Below are 26775 nucleotides of genomic sequence, written 5' to 3' on the forward strand. Positions count from 1 at the left end.
CTCATGCTTGGTAAATAGCACTAAGAACATGGAATTTTAAGGTGATACCATCTGTCAGGACTCAATGGGTTTGATTTTGGAGGAGTTTTTTGCAACATGGACGTATTATTAATACTACTTTGTATTGCAATATGCTAAAACACTTGAAAAATACTATTAGGAGAAAATATCCTGGACTCCTTAACCACGAGTTTATTCTCTTTAATGACAGCACATCAGAACTGTGGATGTTTGCTGCAGACATTTTGATTCATCATCAACTCTAAACAGCCAGGAATTTTTTGAGGATAGGATGAGCAAACTTATTATTCTTTTAATAAATGCCTGGACAAGCTGGATGTATTTGTTGAGAAATTACAGATAAATCTTGTCTATATTTTTGATCATTCCATGCAATTAATTTTATAAAGCCTGTTGGCTTTATAAAATTAATTGCATGGGATGATAAAAAAATAGATTCTAATCCAGGGGTCCCCAAACTTTTCAAGAAGTGGACCACTTTACTAATTCTGACAATAGCAGCAGGCTGGAGTGATATATATGTATATCACTCCAGCCTGTCCATGAACATTTGTGTTCAATGTATTTTTTTTAATTTACATATATATGTAAATTAAAAAAAGTACATTGAACACAAATAAAATACATTACAAATATCATTTATTTTGGGAAGTACAGATAAGAAAACATTATTGTGTGTTGTTTGCTTGAGTTAAAAACAGTTAGTAATCCATGCTTTGGATTTTTCAAGAAAATGGGACCTCTGTTTTTAATATGGCCCTATCACTTACACTTCCTGGCTTCAGTTTAAATTGTTTAATGCAAGTAATAATTGTCTAAAAGTAATGCAGACTGGATAAAGCCTTATTGCATGCCATAGTTTAAAAACAGGGGTCCCAAACTATGTACATTTTTTACATATGACTTAATAACTGATAATTCTCAGCTAATTCTAATAAATAATGCAGCTAAGACAAAATTTTTTTTTATTGCAGTTAGAATATTCAAGTTTGCAATTTAAGTTACTAGATTTTCTGTATTAATCTGGATTCCTGTTAAATCTTTTTTCTATAACTACCTTGAAAAAAATTCTAGAAATAAAGATAATAGGGTTAGTCAGGTTAAGAAGCATTACTATTGTTTCTTAGATTTATTTTATATATATATATATAGGATATATATATGTATGATATATATATATATCATGGCAATAGATTTTATACTTACTCTGTTAAACTGAAGCCTTATATCTTGTTTATACTTGTTTTTGTCTTCAGAACATTAATGTTCACATACAAAGTTGTATAAAACAAAACTATTTATGTAATTTCTTCATTAAAAATATTTACTTACTTTTAATGAAGAAATTACATAATACTTAAAATTTTATTTTAGGGCTTGGATAAATGAAATGATGGCCCTAATAACATCAGATGATCTTGCAAAAGATGTTGCTGGTGCAGAAACATTATTGAACAGGCATAAAGAACATAAAGCAGAAATTGATACAAGACTGGAAACATTTGTTCGTTTTCAAGAAACTGGAGAAGCAATTATTAATACTGGACATTTTATGGCCGAAGAAATAAAAGATAAAGTACAGAGATTAAATACATCACTAGAAACATTATTTCAGACTTGGGAGAAACGTCAAATTCTCTATGAACAGAATCTGGATGCTCAGGTATTTTAGAATTAAGTCATAAGGCTATTAAATCATTTATTCCTTTCTTGTCAAATTAAGTTTTTGTTAATTTTGGATGTTTAGATATTTAAACGAGATGCAGAACAATTGGATTCTTGGTTACAAAGTCGTGAACCAGTTTTAAATGATAATCAGTATGGTGAGTCTATAGCTGCCGTGGAAGAATTAATTCGCAAACACGATGATTTCCTTAAAACAATTGAAGCACAGGAAGATAAATTTCTTGCTTTGAAAAGAATTACCAAAGTAAGTATTATATAAATTTTCTATTTGGTATTTATGGCAAGACTTGTTGCAATTATACTGAACAACAAAAACAGTAATCACATTCTGCTTACCCTTGCACTTTCAATTATAATAGATACTTAGTAATACTTTTGGTAGAAATTAAAATTTGATAATATCTATTGAAGTAAAGAATTTCTTACCACTCTGTTGACAGTCATGAGCATAGGGGAGAAAAATTTTGTAATACTAGTACAATAATATAATATAATCTGAAAATATATTCAATGATGATGAAAATTATTTGATGTGTACTTTGTTAAATTGAAATACAGATGTATACATTAAAATTCAATATAGGCACTGGTGCAATCCATCAACAACACACTTTCCTCAGATCATGTGGATGGATGCCACTTCTATGTCTGCAACCAAACCTGTGGTCATTTTAACTTTGAATGAAAATTCTTGATTGTTTATAGATGGATTGTGGCAAGACATCCCTTCACAACAGCCACTGATTTTCACACCTCATAGTGTGTAGAAATCTGCACTCACTCTAAACAAACAAGCAGTTGGCCATCTTTTTTTCTACTGCAAGTGTAGCCTGTCTTGGTCACTGCCCACACCATCGATGTAAGAATTGTACATTGATCAATGGAATTATAAAATTCCATTGATCAATGTACATGCAGATTTTATTATAATTGCATTATTATTACAAAAATTACAGTGATTTCTCAATGCCTAGTTACTTTCCACCCACCCTGTACACATAGCAAATAAATAGTATTTATTACTTCCAAAATGGAAATAACTAAACTTGAAGTTAAATTGTGTTATGTCTTTGGCAACAGATGTCACAGATTAATTTAAAAAGTCTATAAAAGTTTATTTTAACAAATGAAATTGAACAGATTTATAGAAAAGTATATAAATAAAAAGAAAGATAAATCCACACAGATACAATGGCACAAACAAAATTTCTCATAAATTGTTCGAAATCTCTAAAAATTGTCAAAACATATGTATCATATGTTGTATATGTAGTGTTCAAAGAAGCATCCAGAATTTTCTCCTGAACTGGTAGCAGATGAAAATTATTTTGATAAAATTTATAGTTAATTTTTCATATTTTCAGTGTAAAAATAAGTGATACAGAAACCATGACAATCAAACATAAAAAAATGTATTCCCACAATAGTTACTTCTCAACAAGGGAACAGTTAACCTACCAGTAAAAGTATTTTGAAGTTTCTAATCTGTAATACAAAGTGGCATTATAATAATTATTTATACTTTTTGATAACCAATTCATTCTATAATTTATTATAAAACAATCTCTTTTCATGATAAAATACTTCATTAATAGAAATGAAATTCCATAATAAATGTTTTCTAGAAATTCTGAGTCATTTTCTTTGTTCTACTCTCATACCCCTCCTCTCTTAATATTCTGGAATTAAATAGCATAAAATTGATTCATCCAAGTATGCTGTCTCTCAGAGAGGAGGAGTAGTTGAAGATTATTGGCTAATGAGTGTAAATCAATCACAATATAGTGGTAATCAGATGGTTGCAGTATTACTAGTTGTTACAAGGACATTTTAGTCTTGAATAGATAAAACTTATTTTAGAATTTATTGTTATTTATTGAGTGCGTGAACTGTATCTACTCAGATACTTATCAATGCAACATGTGCAGAAATATTGAAACATTCATTAAAAGCTATAATATCAAAACAGTACCTTTTGCATTTTTTCAGCAAGGGTTTATTCAAAACCTATAATACTATTTTATGAAAATTATTAGTTCTGTCATTTTGTGGTGCATTTTCACTTAAGTTTCAATCAGATGTCTCTGTTATACATCATTTTAACTTGGTCCCTTGAGAGAAGTATAAATGGTGCTCTATTGTACTGATTATAACTAGTAGCTAATTTTCTTTTACAAATAATCATTGATATTGTTATGCACACTGGTATAATCAGGAAAGTAAATTTGGCCTCCCCCTTCATAATGAAAAAGTTAAATAATTTTTTCTATATTTAATATTTTTATTAATTGTGGAGTTAGCTTCTGACTTGGATTATAACAAATACATATAAATTACTATTATGGAAGTATTAAGAGTTAAAATTTATTAAAATATGTAGCAATTCATAATAGATTTTAACTTGGGCTCTGTTTTTGATAGCTGTATTATGAACTATTGTGTGTGTGTTACAAATTTATGTTTATGATGCTAATATTGAATATACCAATTGGCATTATATTATTAGTTTATCATATATATCAGAAATATTACAAGTAGTTACATAAACATTTAACATGGTTTGTGTATCCTACAATCCTGACAAAAATAACCTTGAACAGCATGTCATTTTAATCAATTTCTGGTTTATTCTTCATTAATATCAAATAAAATAATTATAAGTATACAAAATGTTTGTATTATATTAATATAGTCTGCACAGTGAAAGAGTAGACACGAATCAATCCAAACTAGAAGAATCTATATCGGATAAAAGGTATGGAACGAGGCTACCTCTTGGGAGTTAACAAAACAGCCAGAAGAGGTGTTAAGCAATGTAAAAAACATTTCTTAAACATTTTTATACAATCTTTAACATAAGTAATTTTATTGTTTTATTTTTTTACAAATGTTAGAATTAAGAGTAAGTAATAAAATTAAACTGACACATTAATCACAGTTCTCATATCATTCCTTTCATCTGACATACACTCAGACAGACTCGTGTCTACTCTTTTCCTACGTGGACTATAGTAAACTTTGATTATAACTGAAGATTTTTACATAACTTTTTTATGTATTGTTAACATGAAAATTTTTTTATGTGCAGTTGGAAAAAAGCATTTAAGACAAAAAAAGGGGGGAAGAAAAGCTTAGATAGAGCCATCTCTGACCAAAAATACTTCAGACAATAGATTAAATGACTTGTCCTGACACGTGATATTTGCAGTTTTTTCCATATTATTATTATTGAGATGTATTTGTTTAATAAAAATGATACAGGGTGTTGATGTATGTGAAGTAATATTCATCCAGCAACTATAACAAATACTGACACAAGCACCTTCATGAAATAATTAAAATAATTGAGGTACATCATCCAGTGAATTAGTGAAGGAATGGAATAAAGTTACAAAATAAATTTGTTATATCCATCTGCACAAACTTGGTTAAAGCTTCTATTGGATAAGAAAATATTATTAATTTTACTAAACAATTGTGACATGTGGTCGATAAGAGTTCTCCAGGGGCCGATTAATACACGAGGGTCGAAAGGGGGTCGACTAATACCAAAGAGGATCAATTAAATTGTCTAAGAAAAAAATAGAATATTCCAATAAAAATTCGAAATAGGGATATGATCAACAACATTACTGACTTCCCTAGTTATAACTTGAGTTTTGCCTTAGCCTACACTGCTTTAAACATGTGTTACTCTGTTTTCACGCATCTGGCAACTGTACTAGTGTTGCAAACATGTTATGAACACTGGTAGTTCACTAATCACAGACGTATGTTGCACTGTTACACTCTAGTTAGGTTTCACTCTAAATGTAGATATTTTGTCCTTCACAGAGAAAATATCATAATATATCGAAAATCATTAATATAGTACAGAAGCATTTGCAAGGAAAAAACGTTACAATTGTTCAAGCTCACAAAATCATTATGGCCTTTCAAGTAAAAATGGAGCTACAGTAGGGCGTCGTTTATCCAAATCAATTGGGGAATGAGGTTGTTCGGATAACTTATTTTTCGGATAACCGATTATGTACGAAAAATATATTAACCTATTCCACGTTGAAATTTTTCTCCGTTGTGTGTGTTATGTGTGTTGAAATTTTTCTCCGTTGTTGTGTGTTAAGTTTATGTTAGGCTTAACATCGACGAAAATTCAACGCTTTGGTTTGNGTATCGTTAAAAATTATTTTTTTATTTTTTACAAACAAAATAAATATATTGAAAAATATAAAACCAAAAAAATTATACTTTAGAAGTTGATCTAGTATCAAAATCATTTGATTCAGCACGAGACACAGTGCTCAGAAAAACACCATACAAAAGTGCCAGTGCTGCCAGCTAAAACACACACCAACAAAAAATATTGGAGTAGCCCAAGATATAGCCAAAGATTGCAGCTCCAGAGCACTAGCGAAAATTTAAATTTGCCGACTGGAATGCTTTCGGTTAACCGACGTTTCGGATAACTGGCTTTCAGATAAACGACACTCTACTGTATTTAAATCTTCACTGGCACGATCCGATTTTAAATATTTTTCAAACTTGCAAGTACTAAAAGAAAATGAAAAGATTTCTGACCGTGATTTGGAGATATATATTAAACATCTTGATAAATTAAGAGAAGACTTTAAAGCACGTTTTGAAGACTTGGAGAATATGCATGTTTCCAAATGGTTTGCTAATCCATTTGATGTAAAAATAGATAATGAAGGTAGTTAACCTGGCTTAGAAGATCAACTGAGTGAAATATGTGTAGATTTGAAGCTAAAGCGTTGTTTAAAAATGAAAACCTCAGTGAATTTTGGAGCAATAACAATATTGCCCTAAATATCCCAAGCTCAGAGCAGAAGCCGAACTTTTCTTACTCGCATTCCCAACTTCATACATGGTTGAAGCTGGTTTTAGCCACGTGAACGCAATTTGACAAAACAGAGGAACAGATTGAAATTGGAAAACTGTGGTGATTTGTGACTAAAACTTACCAATTTTCAACCGCATATCAATAATCTTGCTGCTTGTCTTCAGACTTATCCATCCCACTAATATAAACTATTTTAATAAAAAGGCATGTCAACATATTTTTCAGGAATTCAGTAGTAGTCGCAAAATGACAGTAAGAGGTTTTTTTCATCCAATATAACTTATGTTTTCAAAGATAAGTGTGTATTTTACCTATTATGACACATACAGTTTAAGAACTATAGGCAAATTTCCATCAATCCATAATTTTACTATTATTTTTTAAGATCATAAATCAGTGAAAAAGTTCTCCTTTTTCTGTTAATGTTATTGGATGGATTTTATAAAAGATATGGGAACTATAAATTCTTTTGTTGGGTTGTTATGTAGGACTCCTTATCACTTAACATTAGAAATGCCAAAATGATTTAATGTTTTTGTTAAATACTTAATCTGGGGGTCAATAAGAAGGCAAATATTCTATAAAGGGGTCGACAGGATAAAAAGTTTGGGGATCCCTAACTTAGATAAAGGCAAAACCACTTCTCACAAAAACACAAATAAAAAACTGATTAAAGTGGGCCAAAGAGAACCAATGCTGAACACAACAACAGTGGAAGCAAGTTGTTTTTAGTGATGAGGCAAAGTTTGAAGTCTGCATTGGAGGCAATAGAAAAAAGTCGTTAGAAAATGAAGAGAGCCATCCCATTGTGGCTGTCTACAACACTGTAAAATTTCCAGCAAGTGTTATGGTGTGAGATTGCATGTCAGCCCAAGGTGTGGGAAATTTGTATTTCATCAAGAAAACAGTAAATGCAGCAAAATACCGACAAACCTTGAGTAAAACTTGTAATCATTAGAAAAATTACAATATCACAGACATTTTATTTTCCAACAGGATGGTGCAAGTTACCATATTGCTAAAACCACCAAGGCTTAGCTGGCCCAATATAATATTAATACATTAAAAATGGGCCATCGAGCAGCCCAACCTTTCTCCTATAGAAAACATGTGGAGTAGAATTTAAAAAGCATTGAGAAAGTGTGAATGGTTAAAGGAAAAAAAAAAAAGTAAATTTGGAATGAAATCACTCCAAATGAGTGCAAGGGTTGTTGATATGTCAAATGTTCATATGAAAGCTGTTGTATAAACCAAAGGTAAAATAATTAAATATTAATGTACTGTCCAAAGTATTTTTTGTTGCACATACTTTTTCATGTTAATAATACATAACTTTTTTTATGTAAAAGTCTTCAGTTACAATATATTATATATTAGTAAACTTCTATCATAAGTGTACAAAATGTTTTTGTTTGATATTATTGAAGAATATGCTAGATATTGATAAAAATTACATGCTGTCTGAGGTTTTTGTCAGGGTTGTACTTTAGTTTTTCTATGAACAGTAGGAAAAAAGCAACATATAGACTAAAAAAAATGTAATATTTAAATATACTTACTGTATAATAATTTCTCTTAACTATTCTTCAATATTATAGATGAATTAATTCATTGATTTTTCAAGTGTTTATTTGTATCCTTGTAAATCTGTTGATTTTTCAAATATAAATTAATTATTAGATATGTAAAATGTATAAAAGTGTATGACATTTATCATTACATTTTTATTTTAAGATAGAAGAGGCATTCTCAAAACAAAAGCAAGAGGAAGAAGAATATAAGAAAGTAGAAGCCCAGCGGAAAGAACAGGAAAGAGTAGATGCTATGAAACGCAAAGAACATAAGAGGATACTTGATGTAAATGAGTATATTGATTCATTGGTTATTTTTAATATTTAAGCATTTAATATTAACTCTTTTTCACAGAATATAAGACATTAAATCCTTGTAGGTGGAATAAATAGATAAAAAGTTAATTATATAGCAATCAACAAGATTATGAATAAAATATGCCAATGACTACACATTATTCAGAAAGAATCTGTTAGCCTTCATAGTTTTGCATAACTTTTGAACTGATTATTGATGGCAACCAGCAGTCCCCACACAAGACAACCCATTTATTATGGCCTGTCAATATCCCTCCAATAATTTTAAGTTGTACGACTTCATTATTTACATACATCAAAAAAATATCATTTTGTTAAAGGAGTCAGAAGTGGTTTTATTTTATCAAGTAAATACACTGGTTTGATGATAGTAAAAAGAGTAGTGAACACACTACAAAGGAAGAGGATAGAAATACAGAATTTATGAAGATTAACACTAGAATGTGGTTTTCCTAAAGGGGTAATAGCAGACATTATTAAGACATAGCAATATAAAATTAAGAAAGAGTTAAGGATAAACAAAGCACTAGCTGCACAATACACCAAAAAAAAAAAAAAAAAAAAAAAAGCAAGTTATACATTAGCAGTCAGAAGATGACTTTCAATTATGAATGTAATTAAAAATTATAAGGATCAAACCGGTAAAATCAGGTATTTATGCTATTAGACTCTCAAAACACATGACATTACTATTACATTAGAATTGGTTGTGGATGCCAACAGGTAAAACAGCAGTATCATGTATATAATATGACTGCATCACTCACATAATGGGCATGGGATACTAGTAGTAGTTTGTTGGAGCAAACCAGTTCTTATTCAAGAATATAAGGAAAGATTTCCCCTAAGGGTATTAGAACAAATTTATACTTATTGCATATAAAAAGTATATTAACAGTAAGGATGAAACAGTGTTTAACAATAATTGGAAAATAATACTGGACAAATTGAAGTGCAGCAGTAAACAACAACTCTAGATCAGTAGTCTAATTGATTATTCAATTTTAACTTTGATTTAAGCATGTTTTACGTCATATTTTAAATGTAAAATTTAAAAAAAAATGTTCTTGCATCAATTGAAGAATATCTTAAAAATAATTTTTAATGAATCCATTATAGAATAAAATATTTAAACTTCTACAAGGAATTCAAATATTTTTATTCCATTATTCCTTAACAAATCTGTATATTTTGAAACAGAGGATGGCTCGAACAGAACTAAAAATGTTTTTCAATGAATTAAAGAATTTGGTTTCCTCAAGAAGCACTTTTTAAAGTATTTATTTGATGATAATGGTACCAACTTTTGTAGAATAAGAAGGTTTTATAGTAAATAAAGTTGAAAAATTCAGAAGAGAAAGCTTCCACAAGAGTCATTCTTTCCAGTCCCTCAAAGACATACAAAGATAGATGGCCTATCCAACTGATGGGTGAAAAGAAAGTTGCCCATTTATTGGTGTAGGACCCATTCACGTAATCAAAGATTTGCAGAAATTGCCAATAAACTACAAGAACCTATATTTTAGTTACAGACTACAAGAACCTTTATTTTTTCCTCTATTTAGAAGCTTTACTTTAAGATTTATTTATGACAAATTTGATACCAAATGGGGCAAGTTTATACCAACGTTCCTGAATTTGGCTGTCTACTCTTCTGACTTTGTATTTTTTTGGGAGATGAATATTGTATACAAATGAGAGGTGTTTCTTTTGTTTGTTTGTTTAGTTAAGGCAACGCAACACTTGGGCGATCTGCCTATAGGGAATGCCTTCCTGGAGATCTTTTTAAGGGCTACTGGCCCCTATTCAAGCTTTACAGGCATAGAGAAAACCCAGAAAACTCCACATGCCCAGATCGTCCTGGTGAGGCATTAACCCATAACCAAATTCCCAGTGTTCAACTTGGTTACTGGTGGGCGGAAAGGTGTTTCCATTGGATCATTAGTTGATGGTGATCTTGCAAAATTATGCTTATGGCATACAGAAACTAAGATTATAAAATAATTTAAAGACAGTGCCTTAACAATATTCAAATATGTAGATAATTTGCTCATTATTTGGAAAAATCAGAGAGGAAAATAGAGTTTATTAGATAAGATCAATTCAAATCTAGTGGAATTAGTGTTAGAAATACATCACATTAACAAGTCCTCTGTGCATTACCTAGATCTAGATATGTTGATTAAAGAAGAGAAATCTTCAGAAACCCATGGCAATATCATAATGCATCCTATTGCTTTAAAGGACCACCTTCAAATATAAAATAGTAAGTTTTAGGAGTTGGACCCAAAGGATGATAATATACTTGTTGATACAAAGCATCTGAATGCAAGAAGTTTTAAGCTGAATTTGTATTTGAATTTATTCTGTCTATTTGGTCCTGCTTTATATGTATTTTACCCAAAGATGTGTAAGAACATTACTAATGTTGTTATTAAGAATTAATTTACACTGATTTTGGTTGTTTGACTTTGTTTATACGATTAATTCCAGTTTTTGAAGTGGTGATTGTCTGAATATGCTAATCTGAGCTTGTTTTTGAAAAACCAAAGTTCTTATTGAGAATATCTTTGGAGTTAAGATTATCTGTACCTGTCATGTGTTTGCAGACTAACAATTAGTAACATTGAGATTTTAGACCATATTAATGTATATGTACAGTACTTATATAATAGACTTAGAAATGAGAAACAGTATTAGACTTGAAAAAAGTAGTATATAAGATTTCCATAAAAGAGGAAAGACAAGAACCAGGGAGGAGTTTATTCTATGTACATAGAGCAGTTTCATCCACATCTTTGTCATTAAGTATTATCAAAAGCAGCTTTATCTAGAGATGTTTGTGTATGCTGGGTTCAGACAAAATTGATATATCCTAACATTAGAATGGCCTCACTAAGGGTCATAGAAAAATTATTAATTGAAACATCACAAGACCTTGCAGTGAACAAAAAAAAAAGACAGAAATGCTATGAATCCTTGGACCCGAGTGTTGAGAGGCTAAAGTTACAGACACGATGACCTCAACAGACAATATTTAGATTTTTCTCCTCTACCCTCTCTACTTATTTTTTAATTATATTTTGTTAAAGTATTATATATGTCGGATACTATATTCATCAGAAGCTTAGGTAAATCAAGACACTTAAATTTTGTAGTGTTTTTTGTGAGGTTAGTTTGTCTAAACTATTATTTATTTACACTATCAGTTTGTTTGAATATAATAGATCTAAAGTTTAAATTAAGGATTCCAAAAATGTTTAGATAAAATAAATTCTTTGCCAACTCCTTTAAATTAACAGTGTAAAGTGATATATACTAATGGAATATTCAATAAATAATAACTCCACTATTAGAAATAATTATTATATCACAGTTGCAATCAATTGATGACTAGCAAGAATGTTTGTGCATTAATTTGCAAATTATATCATGATATAATATGCACTTATATATCACTTTGGATAACTGAAATCTCATTATCTCTGGAATAAATTAGATGTGTATATCCTATAGTACCATGGTATTGTTGAGAAATTGGGATACGGCAGAGAGTTTTACATATTATATTCACGACGTACTCCGTACTTTACGAATCCAACTATCTGTGTTAAAAAGTCAAAAAGACACCTTCGAGCTAGGAAACAGTAGTTTCGGGTTTGATCTGTTCTGCAATAACACTAACAAATAAATAAAAAAAATGAAAGATATCACATTTTGCTTTTTTTCTATTAATTTACTTGTCAATTGTGACAAGTAAAATGCTTTTGATGTAGTGGACGAAGTTACTCTTTAGATTCGAGACCAAAATGTTCTCGTAAAAAATAATATTTTAAAATCTTTTTACCAGTTTATTTAAACATTATTATGAAGTAAATAATGATTTCAAAGTCTTCTCTTGTTTTCACTCCTAAATTGTTTAAAAGAAGACATTTTTATAAAAATAAATGCCATTTTTATTGTGATTACCTTGTTAAATGTAGCATTAAAAATCTAGAGAAACAAACTAAAATTGTTATTATTTAATTCTATGAATTTAGATAAAGGTTTGATTAGATAATGAAAGTTATTTTTGTAATTTATAATTGAAGAGGAGAAGAAATTAATTAATTTCATAATATTTACGTGCGATTCATTTAATTTTTTGAAAAAATATCAAATGTATCACGTTTCTTAATTATCATCGTCATATTAATTTACTAGTAAACAAAATTATTAGATATTTGCATTTAATTATAATGAAAGAAAACTGCTGAAAATATACAAGTGGAAAAACATTACTGGAGATTAAATAACTGACAATTTATGTATTAGTGCATTTATACAAGTACAAATCATCCCAGAGTTTTACATTTTTAGAATTCGTATTGTATCTGAAAATGGGTTCTTGCTTAAATTATGTTAGTTAAGTTCTGATAAAGTATTGTTTTTTTCTATGAATTTATAGCTTAATATAGGATTATATTATATAATTTTTTTTTAGTAATGAAGTAAAATTTATAAACTATTAATAATTTCATTATTTATTTTTAGGAAAGACGAAAAGAAGATGAGAGGAGGAGAACTCAAGAAATAGTATTCAAAAAACCTGGTGAAGAATGGCCTATTGATATTGATGGTGAAAATGAAAGAAAGAGGGACGAACCTGCCCATGAAATGCCAGAAATTAGACCACCCGGTGGAATTTTTAGAGCTGCTAGTCAGAAATCTTTGGATGGCGATAAGAGCGGAATCGTAAAGAGAGTTGAAAGTATGAGAATCGATTTACTCTCGCCGCGTAGAGAGAGCAGTTCTGTCAAACGGGCAGAAAGCGTTAAATTGGACGAAAGACATCAGAAACCGAAGCGCACCCCGAGTTTCACTATCAGAAGATCGAGTCTTCGGCGTCAAAGGACGCCTGCAGATTTACCACCCGTCGAAGTCGAAGGATTTTTGGAACGTAAACAAGAATTACAAGGTGGTGGAAAAAAAGCAACAATAAGATCTTGGAAAACTTATTACACTGTACTTTGTGGTCAACTATTATGTTTTTTCAAAGATAAAGATGCATTTATCGATAAAAATGCAGCAGCTCCTCCCGTTAATTTACTCCAAGCTAAATGTACTAAAGCCACAGACTATATAAAGAAGAAAAATGTATTTAGAATACAGTTATCAGATGGTGCTGAATTTCTTTTTATGGCTCCAAATGAAAATTCCATGCAAGAATGGTTAAACAAACTCTCATTCCATGCATCTCTACCTCCCAGTATGCAATTATTAAGCTACGATACTCATAAGAATACCAATATTATAAACTCAAAACAAACTAAATCTATTCCATCTGCCGGAAGTGAGGGGAGCACAACCAGTACCCCCGTTGCTGACCACAGAACACACGACACGCTCTCTACAACATCCAGTCAAGGATCATCTCCAGAACAAAGAAGAACTACAGGTTTTGTGTCTTCCCATCCATCTGGAACTATGCAAGATCAACAGCCACCTCATTTACAACCACCTCCATATGACGAAGCTGTACAAATGAGAGACAAGTCTAAACCTCCTATTCCTCCGAGAACAACTCTTCCTTCAAGGCCAGTATCCGATTCAATTCACACTCAGGACGAAAGAGTATCAGTCAGAAGCAGAATACAGATGTTTCAGAACCAAGGACGGTCTAGTTATCCATCCGGTATAAAAATTACATTCATACATTACAGAGAATTATTTTAAAAGAGAATTTTCTCATATAATTAGCTTACAATTTTGATATATTTCAGGAAATTCTGATTACGAGCATCATCAAACTCTCACAACGTTTACGATTACGGGACATCCGAACCATAATGGAATGATCAACAATGATAATCAAGGAAGGTCACAATTACACAGGAATTCTGAAGATAGCGTAGATTCTGGTAATCGTATTAATTCTATACGAAATCATTTTAAACTATTACGTTTACTAATTTTAAAATATAGATGTATAATTGGCGAGATCAAATTAAGTCAACCGGAGAAATAAATGTCCAAATAAAAATAGAAATTTTTATAAATATGACAGTAAATTCCCTATATAAAACATTTTAGAACCTTGATTTTGTAAACATTTTAATGGAAATCAGTAATTAAAAATTTAAAAATTGTGAAAAATTCTACTCAAAAAAATACACCATTGCTCATCTTAGACATCAGTTGATGTCAATTATTTGCATAACAGAAGCAAGGTAGTGTTAGTAATTATTGAGATTTTTTGTTACAAACTCTAGAAATGCAGAAAAACATAGTGTTTATTTTGATTTTATAAATTTTAACACAAAATAAAATATGAATAAATCAGTTATTTTAATTAAATACAAAATAAACAAACAAACAACAAGGCCCCATTAAAAAATAATCACAAGCAAACAACTTGTTTTCTTATTATATTTTAATGGGGTCTTGTATTGTTTTCCACGGGGCATTATCGACTTTATCTTTTGTATTCAAAATAAATGTCAAATGCTCTCTATTGATGGATTTGCTTTAAATTTTGCCTTTGCATTTACAGAATAAATTTTTATTCAGATTTGTTACTTAGGTTCTTGCATGCCTAAATAAGAAAATAACTTATGGCATTAATTTAAGTTTGTTTAAAGAGCAGGTTAATTATATATATTCTGGTTGACAATGCATTTGATGGCTAATATTTTTAATGAATTTTTTTGTTACCATAGATATCGCTTTGCATTCTAATTCTGCACCACCGCCTCTCCCTCACAATCCTCCCCCTCCCTCTTTTGTGCATCACAATGATTCCGACGAAGATTGGCATGCTGCTTCCGACGGCGAATCTGAAAATCAACGTAAGCTCGCTTTGCGTGCAGCATTTTTTCTTCTTTGTTTCTCTAAATTTTGCTAAAGCTTTTAAGTTGATGCAAAAAATTTATGCTATGCAATTAAATTATTATTATTATTATTATTATTATTATTTTAAACATATATTAATAACAACAATATATGTATATATTTTTGAATAGTATATCGCATTAAAGATAAAAATGTTCACGATCCTGTAGCATACAGGCAGGTAAGTTGTAGGAAATGTTAATATTTAATGTAATTGTCAGATATTTAAATATGTTAGTGATGATAACCAATCAAAATTTCTATACTATCTTTTGCAATTCCAGTCCTATCCGGCCACGGAAATGTCCACTCACGCATCTCGTCACATGTCGTTACCCGCACACTCCGTACCCAACTACCAGTCGCACCAGTATCCCTTGAGTGTGGACCACAGATCGAGAACGACATCCTCGGAGGGTTCTTCGGAAGGAGAACTGGCGGCCCACTCCGACAAAAAGCCAAAAAGAAAGGGGATGTTCGGCAGCCTGTTCAGGAGGAAATAATTAAGATTTTAGTTCATAAATTTCGAAACGTGTACATAATTATATCTTTCCGACAACTTCCAGAATTATTGTATATAGACTAAAGAATGTGTTGAAATCTATTGGATATTCACTAACAGATAAGCGAAACAGGTAATGCATGGAAGCTCGCCTGATCACATTTCTGCCAAGTTGTAAACTGGAAGAAGAATCAAATTACATTTCCAGACAGAGAATCATCCGTCCAGTCACATCAAAACTAAAAAAATTAAAATAAAATTTATATTAAAAAAAATCAATTTTTTAAATGTTATTAAATTATAAATTTATATATCAAGTTTTTATCTTCAACGTTGCATCTCTGACAGACCGAGATTGGAACGAGTTTATTGGAAAAAATTGTTTAGTGATATCTAAAAAAATTTTAACATAATGGAGCTTGCTTTAAATGAGAAAAGAAAAAAAAATTATATTTTCTGTAAAAAAGAAAACAAATTTATATATGATTGTTACATTATATAAAAAGAAATAATTTTTTAATGAATTATAATATAGAAAATTGATCAGAAAGTTCAATTCAATAATCGAACATAATTTTTTAAACAAATTTTACGCCCTTTCGCAGCATAGAGGAAACTCAATACTAGTTAACTGTTGATAGGACTTTTTTTATTTGTTAAATGAATTGTTAAATAAATAAATAATAATAATAATAATTGTTATTTTACACAATTATTCTTAAAATATTAAACTTAATTATTATTATTGATCAATAAATTGCAGCAATGATGTATTCTGTTGACTTCAGAGTTGCATTAAAATATATGTTAACATATAAGTAGCATTTTCTTTATTTTAAACAAACACATTTTCCTTTTTTTTTTCTGTTAAATAATAAACAATAAGCATTGATCAAGCTAGATTTTTCTTCAATTTTTCTAGTGTTATAACACTTGAAGAATGTCAAAAGAGTTATAAGTTATGCTCCATTCAATGTCCAAAAAGTGATTTATTGTTATAGAATAATTATTCAGGCTTTTATATGTAAGAAATTCTATATAAATTTACCCATTGTTATAGAACTGTAACCAAATTGTGACAGTTGGAAGACAATAGTAACCAATACATAAAAAAAAACAAAGAAAAACTAGGTTTGTAAGTTTAGATGTGATAATTAAAAGCAACTTTTTAGATGAGAATTTAAATAAATAATTTTAAAAAAAATTACTTAAATGATTAAAAATAAAAACAATGGTATAAATTATAATAATTACATTGTGGAAGATATATTTTCATGGATTTCATGGCTTCACCCGATTCAAATTCGTGTATAGAAATGATCTTTAAACAAATGTAGACTCATAAGGGCCTCTCGTATCTTAAATCAAGAATTGCCCGAAGGATTTCCAAAGAGGGACGACGCTTTCTTTATTAGACTCTATAATTAGTTTCTAAATTGAATACTCCAAACTTTTATTAATTTAAATAGATTTTTCTGAAAGAATTTAAGAGATTATCCTATCTTATTTTCGTTTATTTCATTTATTTTCCTTAACCGTTTCGAAAACAAAAGAATTACTTTTAATTTATCCGCTTTACTTGTAAAGTAGGTCGTGAATTAGATTCATTTTTCGGGAGGATTTAAGTAAGAATTCGAGATTTTCCCGTCTATTTCGTGAAATTTTATTCTGTAAATTAAAGAAATGTAATGTTTTTACATGCTCTTTCGTAGTATCAATTACATAAAGTTGCCTTCTTCTAGTCTGTATCTTGTTTAAAAGCCTACAAGACACCGCAGTAAAAACAGAAAAACGTGGATAAAACTATTTAAAAAAAAAAAAACAATTATTTAAGTCTCTCCGAAGAAATCTTATCTTTGTTTTACGCAAGAGATAATTAATAATAAATTGTGTAATAATTACATACAATTAAACATCATCATTATTATTTTTTTAAATGCGTAACTGAAGATAAACACTTTAAAAACTTGTAAAAATTACGTTCTTTCCGTTACCCTCTAACATTTTAAAAATATTAAAAGCGGTATAAAACAGGTTTTATTATAGAATGAATAAAAAAAAAGAAAGAAAGGAAGGAAAAAAAATTCTCATAGGTGAGAGTTGCAGATGGAGTGACTGGCATCAGAAACACACATTGATAGGTTATTCGCGACGGACGACTGACCCAAATCGAACATATATACACTCCTGTCGGAGTTCCACCAATAGCCTGACTAACAGGAGTGAGATCGCAGGACTCAGCATCACAAGCCGACTAGACCCGACGTGGGAGTGGTGCGACTCAGACCATCACGTGCACAATAGATGCCCCGGGCAACTCTGGTCATGAGGTCTTTGTTTTATCTCCTCACAGTCGCTTGTCTGAGGTGCTCCAACGGACAGGTAAGCTTCTTCTTTTCTAATGCCAATTATCTTGCCAAACTCGTTAATAATGGTCTTACCGAATCTAGTAACGAGTAACCGTTTGTCAACACACAAACGTCTCGGTGACACGATCGTCAATTTTTTTTTTAGAATTAAAAAAATTAAAGAGGGAGGGAGGGGAAAAAAAGAAGAAATAACGAGAGCCAAGTGATACTCCTCTCGATTTAAAAAGAAAAAAAAAAGAGACTTTATATACGGTTCATTCATTTTGGAATTGCAGAAAAAAGTGAAAGCCGAGTAAAGAAAGATTTGTAATTTAAAAACGTGGCATTATTTTTGTGTCTAACCGTTGTTTTTTTTTTTCTTATTTCTAAGATTCTAATTAATTATCTTACTTTTGACACATTTAAAAACTAGTTTTCTGCCGTTATCTCTGTCCATGCTCTTAACTAACTTGTTCCTGTTTGATAGTAGTTATTGATATTACACTTTTAAAAATGATATAATTAAAAATAATAATAATAATAATAGAAGACTGGGGTGATTTCCGACGTGTAAAATGTCTAAAAGTAAAGTTTTCGAGGTGGGAGTAAGGCATCATATGGTTCTCGTTTGGATACGGTGGAGCCCTTAGGGTGGAAAATAAAGGAAGTCGTTGTCGGATAGGAACCGTTTCGTACGAAAAATTCTTTACCATAATCATTCTTTGTTTACGGTCTACCATAAAAAGTGAAAGGGAGAAAGTGTGAACGTGTTTAAAAATAGCCAGAGAAATTACCTTACCTGGCGGAAAGATGGGACAAAGATTTATTATTATCGCGGCGATATTTTACACACACTCTAACTGTATATATATATACACTATACGTTAAGACGTTCCGTATACCCGTGGGAACAAGTAGTATAGGGTGTGTTCCCGGCTGGTATTGTTGGCCATGCTGCACACCTGGGCGAAACATCGAGTATCACAATGTGTCAAATATTGTCGGGATTCCCCCGCCTGGGAAAGAAACTCCAAGAATGTTTCCGATTGTTAAAAATGTCGATGAACGCGTAATTCATTTATAATCGATGATATACGTTCCTGGAATCCGTCCAAGTTATTTACAGAATAAAAGGTATCTCTTTCGCTTTATGGAATCTCTACGTACAGTACATTTTTGCCCATTGTATGAAGTTTATTCTGTAGGAGAGAGACACTTCTGGGTTGTATCCTTTCGGGATTTTTTTTCTCCTCCGCTATCGAATGTAAACGATTGTTTCGAAACAATAAAGCCCGAAAATATGCCACCATTCTATGGATTTATGTTACAGACACTTTAACAATACATCTGTATTCGGAATTTCGTGTAAATTTTAATGATCTTTATCATTCTTTGGTCTCATTATACGTGAAAATATTAAGATTTATTTTAGAATAAAGCCGTCGTAAGGGGAAATTTTCACAGTTAATTCGTCAAAAAATTAAATATTTCATAAGTAAACTACATAAAATTCTATCTTTAATGCTGTGTTAGCATAATCTACACCAAAAAAAAGTATCAAAATTTGTAATTTAATAGGTCATAAATCTTTCAAAATTTTATTTTTAAAACAGGTTTTTCGCTTAAAATAAAGCTAGGTTTTACTACAACGTAAAATTCCCTATACTGGGATTAAGATTAAAAAAAAAAAAAAGTCGTAGGCCCCAGTGAGAATGATAAAATCGTGGCGCCGGATTCAGGTAATTTCAAGGTGTTCTGAATAGTCCTACTTTGAGGGGATGATAATTTTTATACCCTAGGGAGATATCTTCGAAGTTCTTTTCGGTATGGCATCAATAAGGACGGCGAAAAATCACCGAATGTAAGGACGAAAAGTGATCATCAATAAGCTAATCTGGCGGTCAAATATTTCGTTTAACTTTGGGTAATTAATCAGCGATATTCGTGCTATCAAATGTCTTCTTCGTAACTGCTTTATTACCTGAATTACCTGATTAGTAGTAAAATAGTAAACACCATTTAATCCAGAGAAGAACTTCAGAAACTAACGTGAAAATAAATATTAAAAAGGAAAAAATATGCTTTTCCCTCCTAAAAATCACGTATTTTTCAATGTAGAAGGCTGATAAATCTCTCAATTCGCTACAGTTAATTGCATAAATTCAATATAAATTTTTACAAATTTTTAAGTACTAAACATAAAAAAAAAGAACCTCAGCACTTAACTTTTGCAATTTCCAACTTCAAAAGCTAAAAATAATAATAAAAAAATGCCGATTTTGCTGGATGTTCAAGGTTACAAAGGATGATATTTTATTATTTATTGATCCAAGAAAGAATTCAAAACACTATCGAATAGTACACCACATCTTATATAACGTTTATTTATTGCTTTAAGCAATATCTATATATCGACTGAGACTTACTTTCACAATATTTCGACCGATTTAAAATTTAAAAAGAAAAGAAAGCAGTAAACACATGCAATTTCCACTGACATTCGCGAATAAATAATGAAATATTCATATCCACTGATAAGAAATTAATTTTAAATTTATATATAATGAATCTTTGTTAGAAATCTTACAAAAAAAATATATATATACCCTCTTAAAAGCTATATTTTTAGTTGTATTTCCGCGTTAGTTTCATTTCTAGATTAAAATCTCGAGAATAAAGATCAAGTTTCGATCTTTATATAGACCTATATTTAATAAATTCTAGAACTTTTTTTTAATATATAATAGAGAATTAATTTTTCTCTGTTATATATTTAATCCACTTATTAACTTAAATTGAATAGATTGACAAGTTAAAAGGAAAAAAAAAGAAACATTTGTAATATCTCATTATCAACACGAACAAGTTCATTACCCAACTGTTGACCTTGAAGTAAGCTTATAGCTTGACCTTCCTGTAGGTCGTTGCCATGGTAACAGAAATCGATCCCTCATTCTCCGCCACACTTCCTGTTTTCCGTGAATTTTCTCTTCGAGATTTGATAACGTCGAGGAGCGAGGAAGATTTCGTGTGTGGCAGTTACAAAAATCCTACAGAATTAAAGAAGGAAAAAAAAGAAAAAAATCAATATAGTACGAAATTAACATTAATTCATTAAAAAAAATACGGCGAAAATGAAATCTATGAATGAACAAGCGCGAGCTTATAGAAAGCGAAAGTACTGTACGTCGTCGCGCGCGCGCCGCTTTCGTTTTTCTTTCATTGATAAATTTACTACATTAAACGTATGATTTTTTAAAAAGTAATAGAATGATCGCAAGTTTTATTTTGTCGACAGTTTCCACTCCTTTCTTCGGATCGTAAAGCGGAATGTCAGATAGACTGTAGCGGCGATGTACAGAGACAAGTGTGTGGAACAGACGGACGGACGTACGACTCCAAATGTGAAATCAATCGAGCAAAGTGCGAAGGTCATCCTGTCGAATTCAAACATCGCGGAAAGTGTTCAGGTGAGAGGGGGAGGGAGAACGGTCAAAAATCATAAACGAATTCAGAAATTAACGACAAAAGGTCAAAACGTAACCTTGCCCAAGGTCAAATCGTGGTGACAGATTGTGGCCCGTATTAAAAGTCGTGAAGGATTGTAAATTTTTATATTTTTTCAAGGAAAAATATTTTAAAAAATAATACTAGCATTATTATTATTATTTCGAACACGTCCACTCTCGCTTAAAACTATTCTTAACGTCGTGTTGTAAACTGATAAATAACTGGCAATAAAACGTCCCTCGGAATAGTTCAAATTATCATTTTATAGTTATTGTCGAGTGAAAAACGGGGTGTTTACTAAAATTATCAGAACGTGCGAGGGGTAATTTCCTTTCTTTTCGAAATTTCGCGTGAAATTGCATGCAATTTCGTCTCTCTCAATGCCACCGACACGTTAAACGGCATTGAGAAAATGGTGTGGAATTCAGAAATACAATATTCTTATCGGTTACGGTGGCGTAACTTCTCGCAGAATTGTCACGTACAGTTATAATTACAGTTGTATGAACTCTTCCTAAAGAAAAGAAAAAAAATTTAACATGCGATCGAAATAGAGATGTACATCGTCTTTAATTAATCTTGATCATAAATGATACATGTACTAAAATCTACAGGCCATTTTATTTTACTTTTTTTTACCTCGACGGTATGNGTTATTAAAAGGTTGAACGACCTTCCGACCTTTCCTAAAAATTTTACAAATAATCCGTGCCCAATTCGAGCCATCGGAAACCGAATATTTAAGGGTTGAGAGTGAGTTTTATGGGCATTTCTTGAGCTATTCTATGACGAATTTCGTACGAAATTAATTGTTTTTTCCTCACCTATTATTCCAAAACTTAGCGTGGATACTTATAATATTGCTCACTGGCATAATGGCTATTCATCTTATCAGCAGAAATATTTTCTTAGAAAGTATATCAACTTTAATGGCATCCGAGTTATCTTGTAATTAGATACCTCGAGGGTTGGTTTCTCCACTTTCATCTCTCTCTCTCTCTCTCTCTCCTCCGCTCTCCCTTTTTTCTTTCCTCCCCCCTCTCTTGCATAATGAAGAATCACATCTGCTCTCGTAAAATATTCGTTGTCTTCTATAAATTATTATTATTATTATTAGAAAATTACCGAATGTCAGCTTACGTTTGCATTTGAAAAATTCTTTCCTTTTTACCTTTCAAAGGAGAGTGGGGAACAGACTAAATTAACGTCTTTAAATACGATTTTTCTTTGTTTTTATGGTTAGTTTAATAAATTTATTATTGTTATTATTTATTTTTAAAGTTCAATTTCGGTTAGTAAGAAAGTGGAAGAAATAGTGAAGTGGAAATTTCGTTATCTGGACAATAATCAAAATCAGGTAAATTTTACTTTCTATTTTTAGACAATTGATTCTTTAACTCCCCCTTTATAAGTATTACCCGAAATACTTATGTCCCTCGCCATCAGATGGCGACACCGGGAAGTGGTGGCGTCCATTTTTTTTTTATAGTATTTTACAATAATACACAGGGTGGCCTAAAAGTCAGTTAACTGTCACCATATTTGAAATGGCTACAACAAGCTATTGAAGTGTTGTATGGATCGATTAAGTGATAAAATATCTTAATAAGACACAAATTTAATTTTTAAATACGGTTAACGGACTTTTGGGTTGGCCTGCTGATTAAAAAAAAAAAAAAAAATGCTATCTTTACAGTTATTGGATAAAAGAGAGTGGTTAGAATTTCGCCACCAATGGAAAAACTTCTTAAAAAACAACAAGAGGAGGAGAAAATTAAGGAAACTTCGCAAGTGTTGGAGGAATTTCCCTAGATTCTGCGATATAAATAATAATAATAAAATAACCATGGAAGAATGGATGACGTGCACGGGTATCATTAGGAGTAAGTGAATTATTTACACTTGATAAATTAAGAAAAAAACAGTAATTTATTTTATTTTTTATATACATATAGATGATAACGGAGCTATCAAACGAAGAGGACCCAATCCTTTTGATAAAATACTAATAAGTGATTGAGTTTCTGATCGCGTAGTGTTTTAATATACTCGAAAGAAGAAGAAGAAGATAAACCGAATTTTATCAGTCTGAAAGCTGATTAATGAAAAGTTTGCCAATTCCAGATCTCATTTTTCATTCTCTAACATTAGAAATTCTATCGAAACGTGTGAATATTCTGATAATTCTTTTTTGGTTAATTGAAACTACACACTTTGCAGATAAATTGTGCCATAAATTCTATTAGAAATATATATGTGTGTGTATAAATATATATACTAGTCTTTGGGGCATTGTATTAATATTTTATCCAAAATTTCTTTATCATTTAATGTAATTTCTTCTTGTAAAATGAAAAATCATCATCATCAGTTCCTACATAAAGTGCAAACATTCACTATGTTAAAATATATTTTTTTTTTTTTTCTAATGGCTAATGTATATATATATAAGATAAATCTATTGTGTATTTTTTAAACATATTTTTATAACTTTTATTCTCCGATTTATTTGGTTTAGTTCAGTGTTAGAGGTGCCATATTTGTTACTGTTTTTTTCCCGTCCTCGCTTGGGTTGAGAAACTTTTTTTTTAAATTATTTTAAACGAATTCTGTATGTCAAGTGATGAAAATAAATTGTTTTTTAAATTGTTAATTTGTTTCTTTTTAAATTTATTAAAATTTAATATAAATTTGACGTAATTACGTGGCTGTTATTTGAAGCTGTGGGCGCGAATTTTGAAGTTAAACGTGTAGAAACACACACAATAACTCAAGTAGATAATTGGAATGCAAGAAAAATGTTTTATATTATGTTATAGCGTTTTCTACGGGAATTTACAGAGCTTGTATGGGGCCCGGAAGTAAAGCGTGGACTCTTTTCCACTGCTGCTTCAAATAAATGTACTGTACTGTACGTAGAATGTTTCTTTATTAATAAAAACAGCATTTAATTTATACGAATAGGAATTACTACGGGGAACCCCCTAAATTTTTATCGTGCTCACCTTCTCTCGAGGCCTTGGAATTGAACCAAATCCGGATCTTTCCCTAAATCATCACCAAAAAGGGAGAAATTGGAGCTGATGATAAAGATTTAACCTTACAAGGAGATGGGGAATTTTCCCGGACACTTACTGGTTCATACCTGTATAAAAGTTATTATTCTTTTTAGAAACAAAAAGTGAAATATTTTAAACTGCTTTTAATTAACAAACAAGCATTCTACGTATGTCTCAAAGAAAAAAAATGGCCCCCTCTACTTCCAGGTCCCTTACAAGCTCTCGATGGTCCTGGAATCGAGTAGTAATAAATGAAAAATCATGATAAAAGTTTCGTAAAGACGTTAAATGCTCAATTCAAGCTCTGAATAAGACGTTTGGGACCTTATCGGAGCGGTAAAGCATACCTTTAAGAACAAAATAGTCAAAGGAACCATACCTCTACAAGCGACCCTTCGCGAGGTTTCTGCTCTTACAATGGGGTTCGAAAAACCCCTCATTCGGAGCTTGAATCTTACCATTAACACTTGATTAAAATTTTAAAAGAATGCCCATATAACTTACTTTCGTTAAAAGTCGTTTCATTGGCTTCCATTATTAAACAACCAGTTTAAGTGATCATAAAACTTATTTTACATTAAAAATGTCTTCTCGCTTCCGATTCAGAAAAGTAGAAATTTAGTTTTCTTGACGTTCCACGTTGAATGAATGCATTTTCCACTTATTCGTCCGTATACCAACATAACACAATTCGTTTTGTTACGCCCACACTTTGTATTTTCATTCAAAATTTAAGTACTTTATAATATACTTTTTTTTTGCTAAAATGTACGAAATACAATACACCAAATTCGTGCAGAATACGAAAAATAACAATTGCAGAGGTTGAAAAAACACCAAAAAATCGATCGAATGATCCATTGTCCACGAAATGTACTCATCTAAAACTTATTTGCATATTACAGCGTAATATTAAACACTCCAGTTATGTTTGATTTCATTTAAATTAAGAAAATTTCTCCACATATAATTAAGTTTATCTTTGAATCAATAAAGTGAATTATTCACAAATTATAATTTAAAAAAAAAAAGAGAGAAAGAAGATTAGACCATTTAACTATGCAAATTTGGAATTGTCAATCGAGTGAATCACGTGAAAGTAAGTTAATTCACTTCTACAAGATGATTAGACCTAATATTATATGTGAAAATAACAAATATATGTATAGTTCGATAGCTTCAGAATAGTGAAAATGGAGGATTTTTCAGTAGGAAATTTACTACAATGAGGAATCACTTATGTACAGTATTTTGATTGGATAAAGTGGGAATTTTGTCTTGAAAACTATTAACTGGTTCCAATTCGTTTTGTGAATTGGTCAATTGCTGAATAAAAGCTTCGGACACATTCTTTGAAAAACCTCAAGTAAATAACATTATAATCATTCCTAGAAATGGTATTGCTGTTGTAGGAAATATTTCAGTCGTGAGTTTGTAATACGAGGAAAAAATTCTCACATATAACAACAAAATCTGCCTACTTTTGTCTTACTGTAAGCACTATAAATTTTATAAAATAATCTTCAAAGGATATTTTATCTAACCATCCAGATGGAGTCCGATTGTAAATTGCTCCCTCGGAACCACTATTGAAAGAGTCCTTTGGTTTTATAGATGATATAAGAAGGCAAGTTTTCACAAGTAATTGCAGTCATCATGACAGATAACAGCCTTAGAATGGTTCGTTATTCTATTAGGACAGTGTTTTTCAACCTATGGGTCGCGACCCCCAGGGAGGTCGCGAAGTCTTACACGGGGGTCGCGGGTAGAAGAAAAACACAAGCGTGTGTAGGTCCTACACTATATTAAAAAAAAAACTGCAATTTCAGCGAGAATTACGAAAATGATAGCGGAAAAAGTGTTGAGCTGATTTGCAAAAGGAGATAAAAAGTAGAAGCTGAAAATTCAGATCCTAAAAAAAAAAACAGTTCCCTGTGCCTAATGCTATTATTAAAGGAAGTTTCATACTTTATGTGTGTTAAATTATTGTCGATTCTTCTGTAATTTTCATTTTAATCAACAATAATCT

General features: G+C 30.8%; 1 protein-coding gene and 2 long non-coding RNA genes across 3 annotated transcripts in view; 2 read left to right on the forward strand and 1 right to left on the reverse strand.

The window, feature by feature from the left end:
- The window catches only part of LOC111623780 (spectrin beta chain, non-erythrocytic 1-like), a 62787-nt gene extending 46192 nt beyond the window's left edge, over positions 1 to 16595 (forward strand). Inside the window, exons 42-49 of the mRNA XM_023366482.1 lie at positions 1396 to 1684; positions 1769 to 1951; positions 8303 to 8425; positions 12991 to 14131; positions 14220 to 14357; positions 15156 to 15284; positions 15459 to 15508; positions 15612 to 16595. Coding sequence (XP_023222250.1) covers positions 1396 to 1684; positions 1769 to 1951; positions 8303 to 8425; positions 12991 to 14131; positions 14220 to 14357; positions 15156 to 15284; positions 15459 to 15508; positions 15612 to 15830 — 2272 coding nt within the window. The 3' untranslated portion in view covers positions 15831 to 16595. The remainder of the gene's footprint in view (positions 1 to 1395; positions 1685 to 1768; positions 1952 to 8302; positions 8426 to 12990; positions 14132 to 14219; positions 14358 to 15155; positions 15285 to 15458; positions 15509 to 15611) is intronic.
- Positions 1 to 26527, reverse strand: part of LOC111623783 — a 35516-nt gene extending 8989 nt beyond the window's left edge. The window contains exons 1-5 of the long non-coding RNA XR_002756480.1: positions 25251 to 26527; positions 21052 to 21227; positions 15948 to 16008; positions 15594 to 15812; positions 8128 to 8215 (exon numbers count right to left, since the gene is read on the reverse strand). This is a non-coding gene — a long non-coding RNA (uncharacterized LOC111623783). The remainder of the gene's footprint in view (positions 1 to 8127; positions 8216 to 15593; positions 15813 to 15947; positions 16009 to 21051; positions 21228 to 25250) is intronic.
- LOC111623782 lies at positions 22369 to 23736 on the forward strand. Its single transcript, XR_002756479.1, has 3 exons — positions 22369 to 23044; positions 23384 to 23570; positions 23643 to 23736. It is a non-coding gene; the product is annotated as an uncharacterized LOC111623782 (long non-coding RNA).
- Positions 26528 to 26775: the final 248 nt, after the last annotated feature.

The sequence above is a fragment of the Centruroides sculpturatus genome, unplaced genomic scaffold, assembly GCF_000671375.1.
Source record: "Centruroides sculpturatus isolate CEXI.00-Female unplaced genomic scaffold, Cexi_2.0 scaffold120, whole genome shotgun sequence".
Lineage (NCBI taxonomy): Eukaryota > Metazoa > Arthropoda > Arachnida > Scorpiones > Buthidae > Centruroides > Centruroides sculpturatus.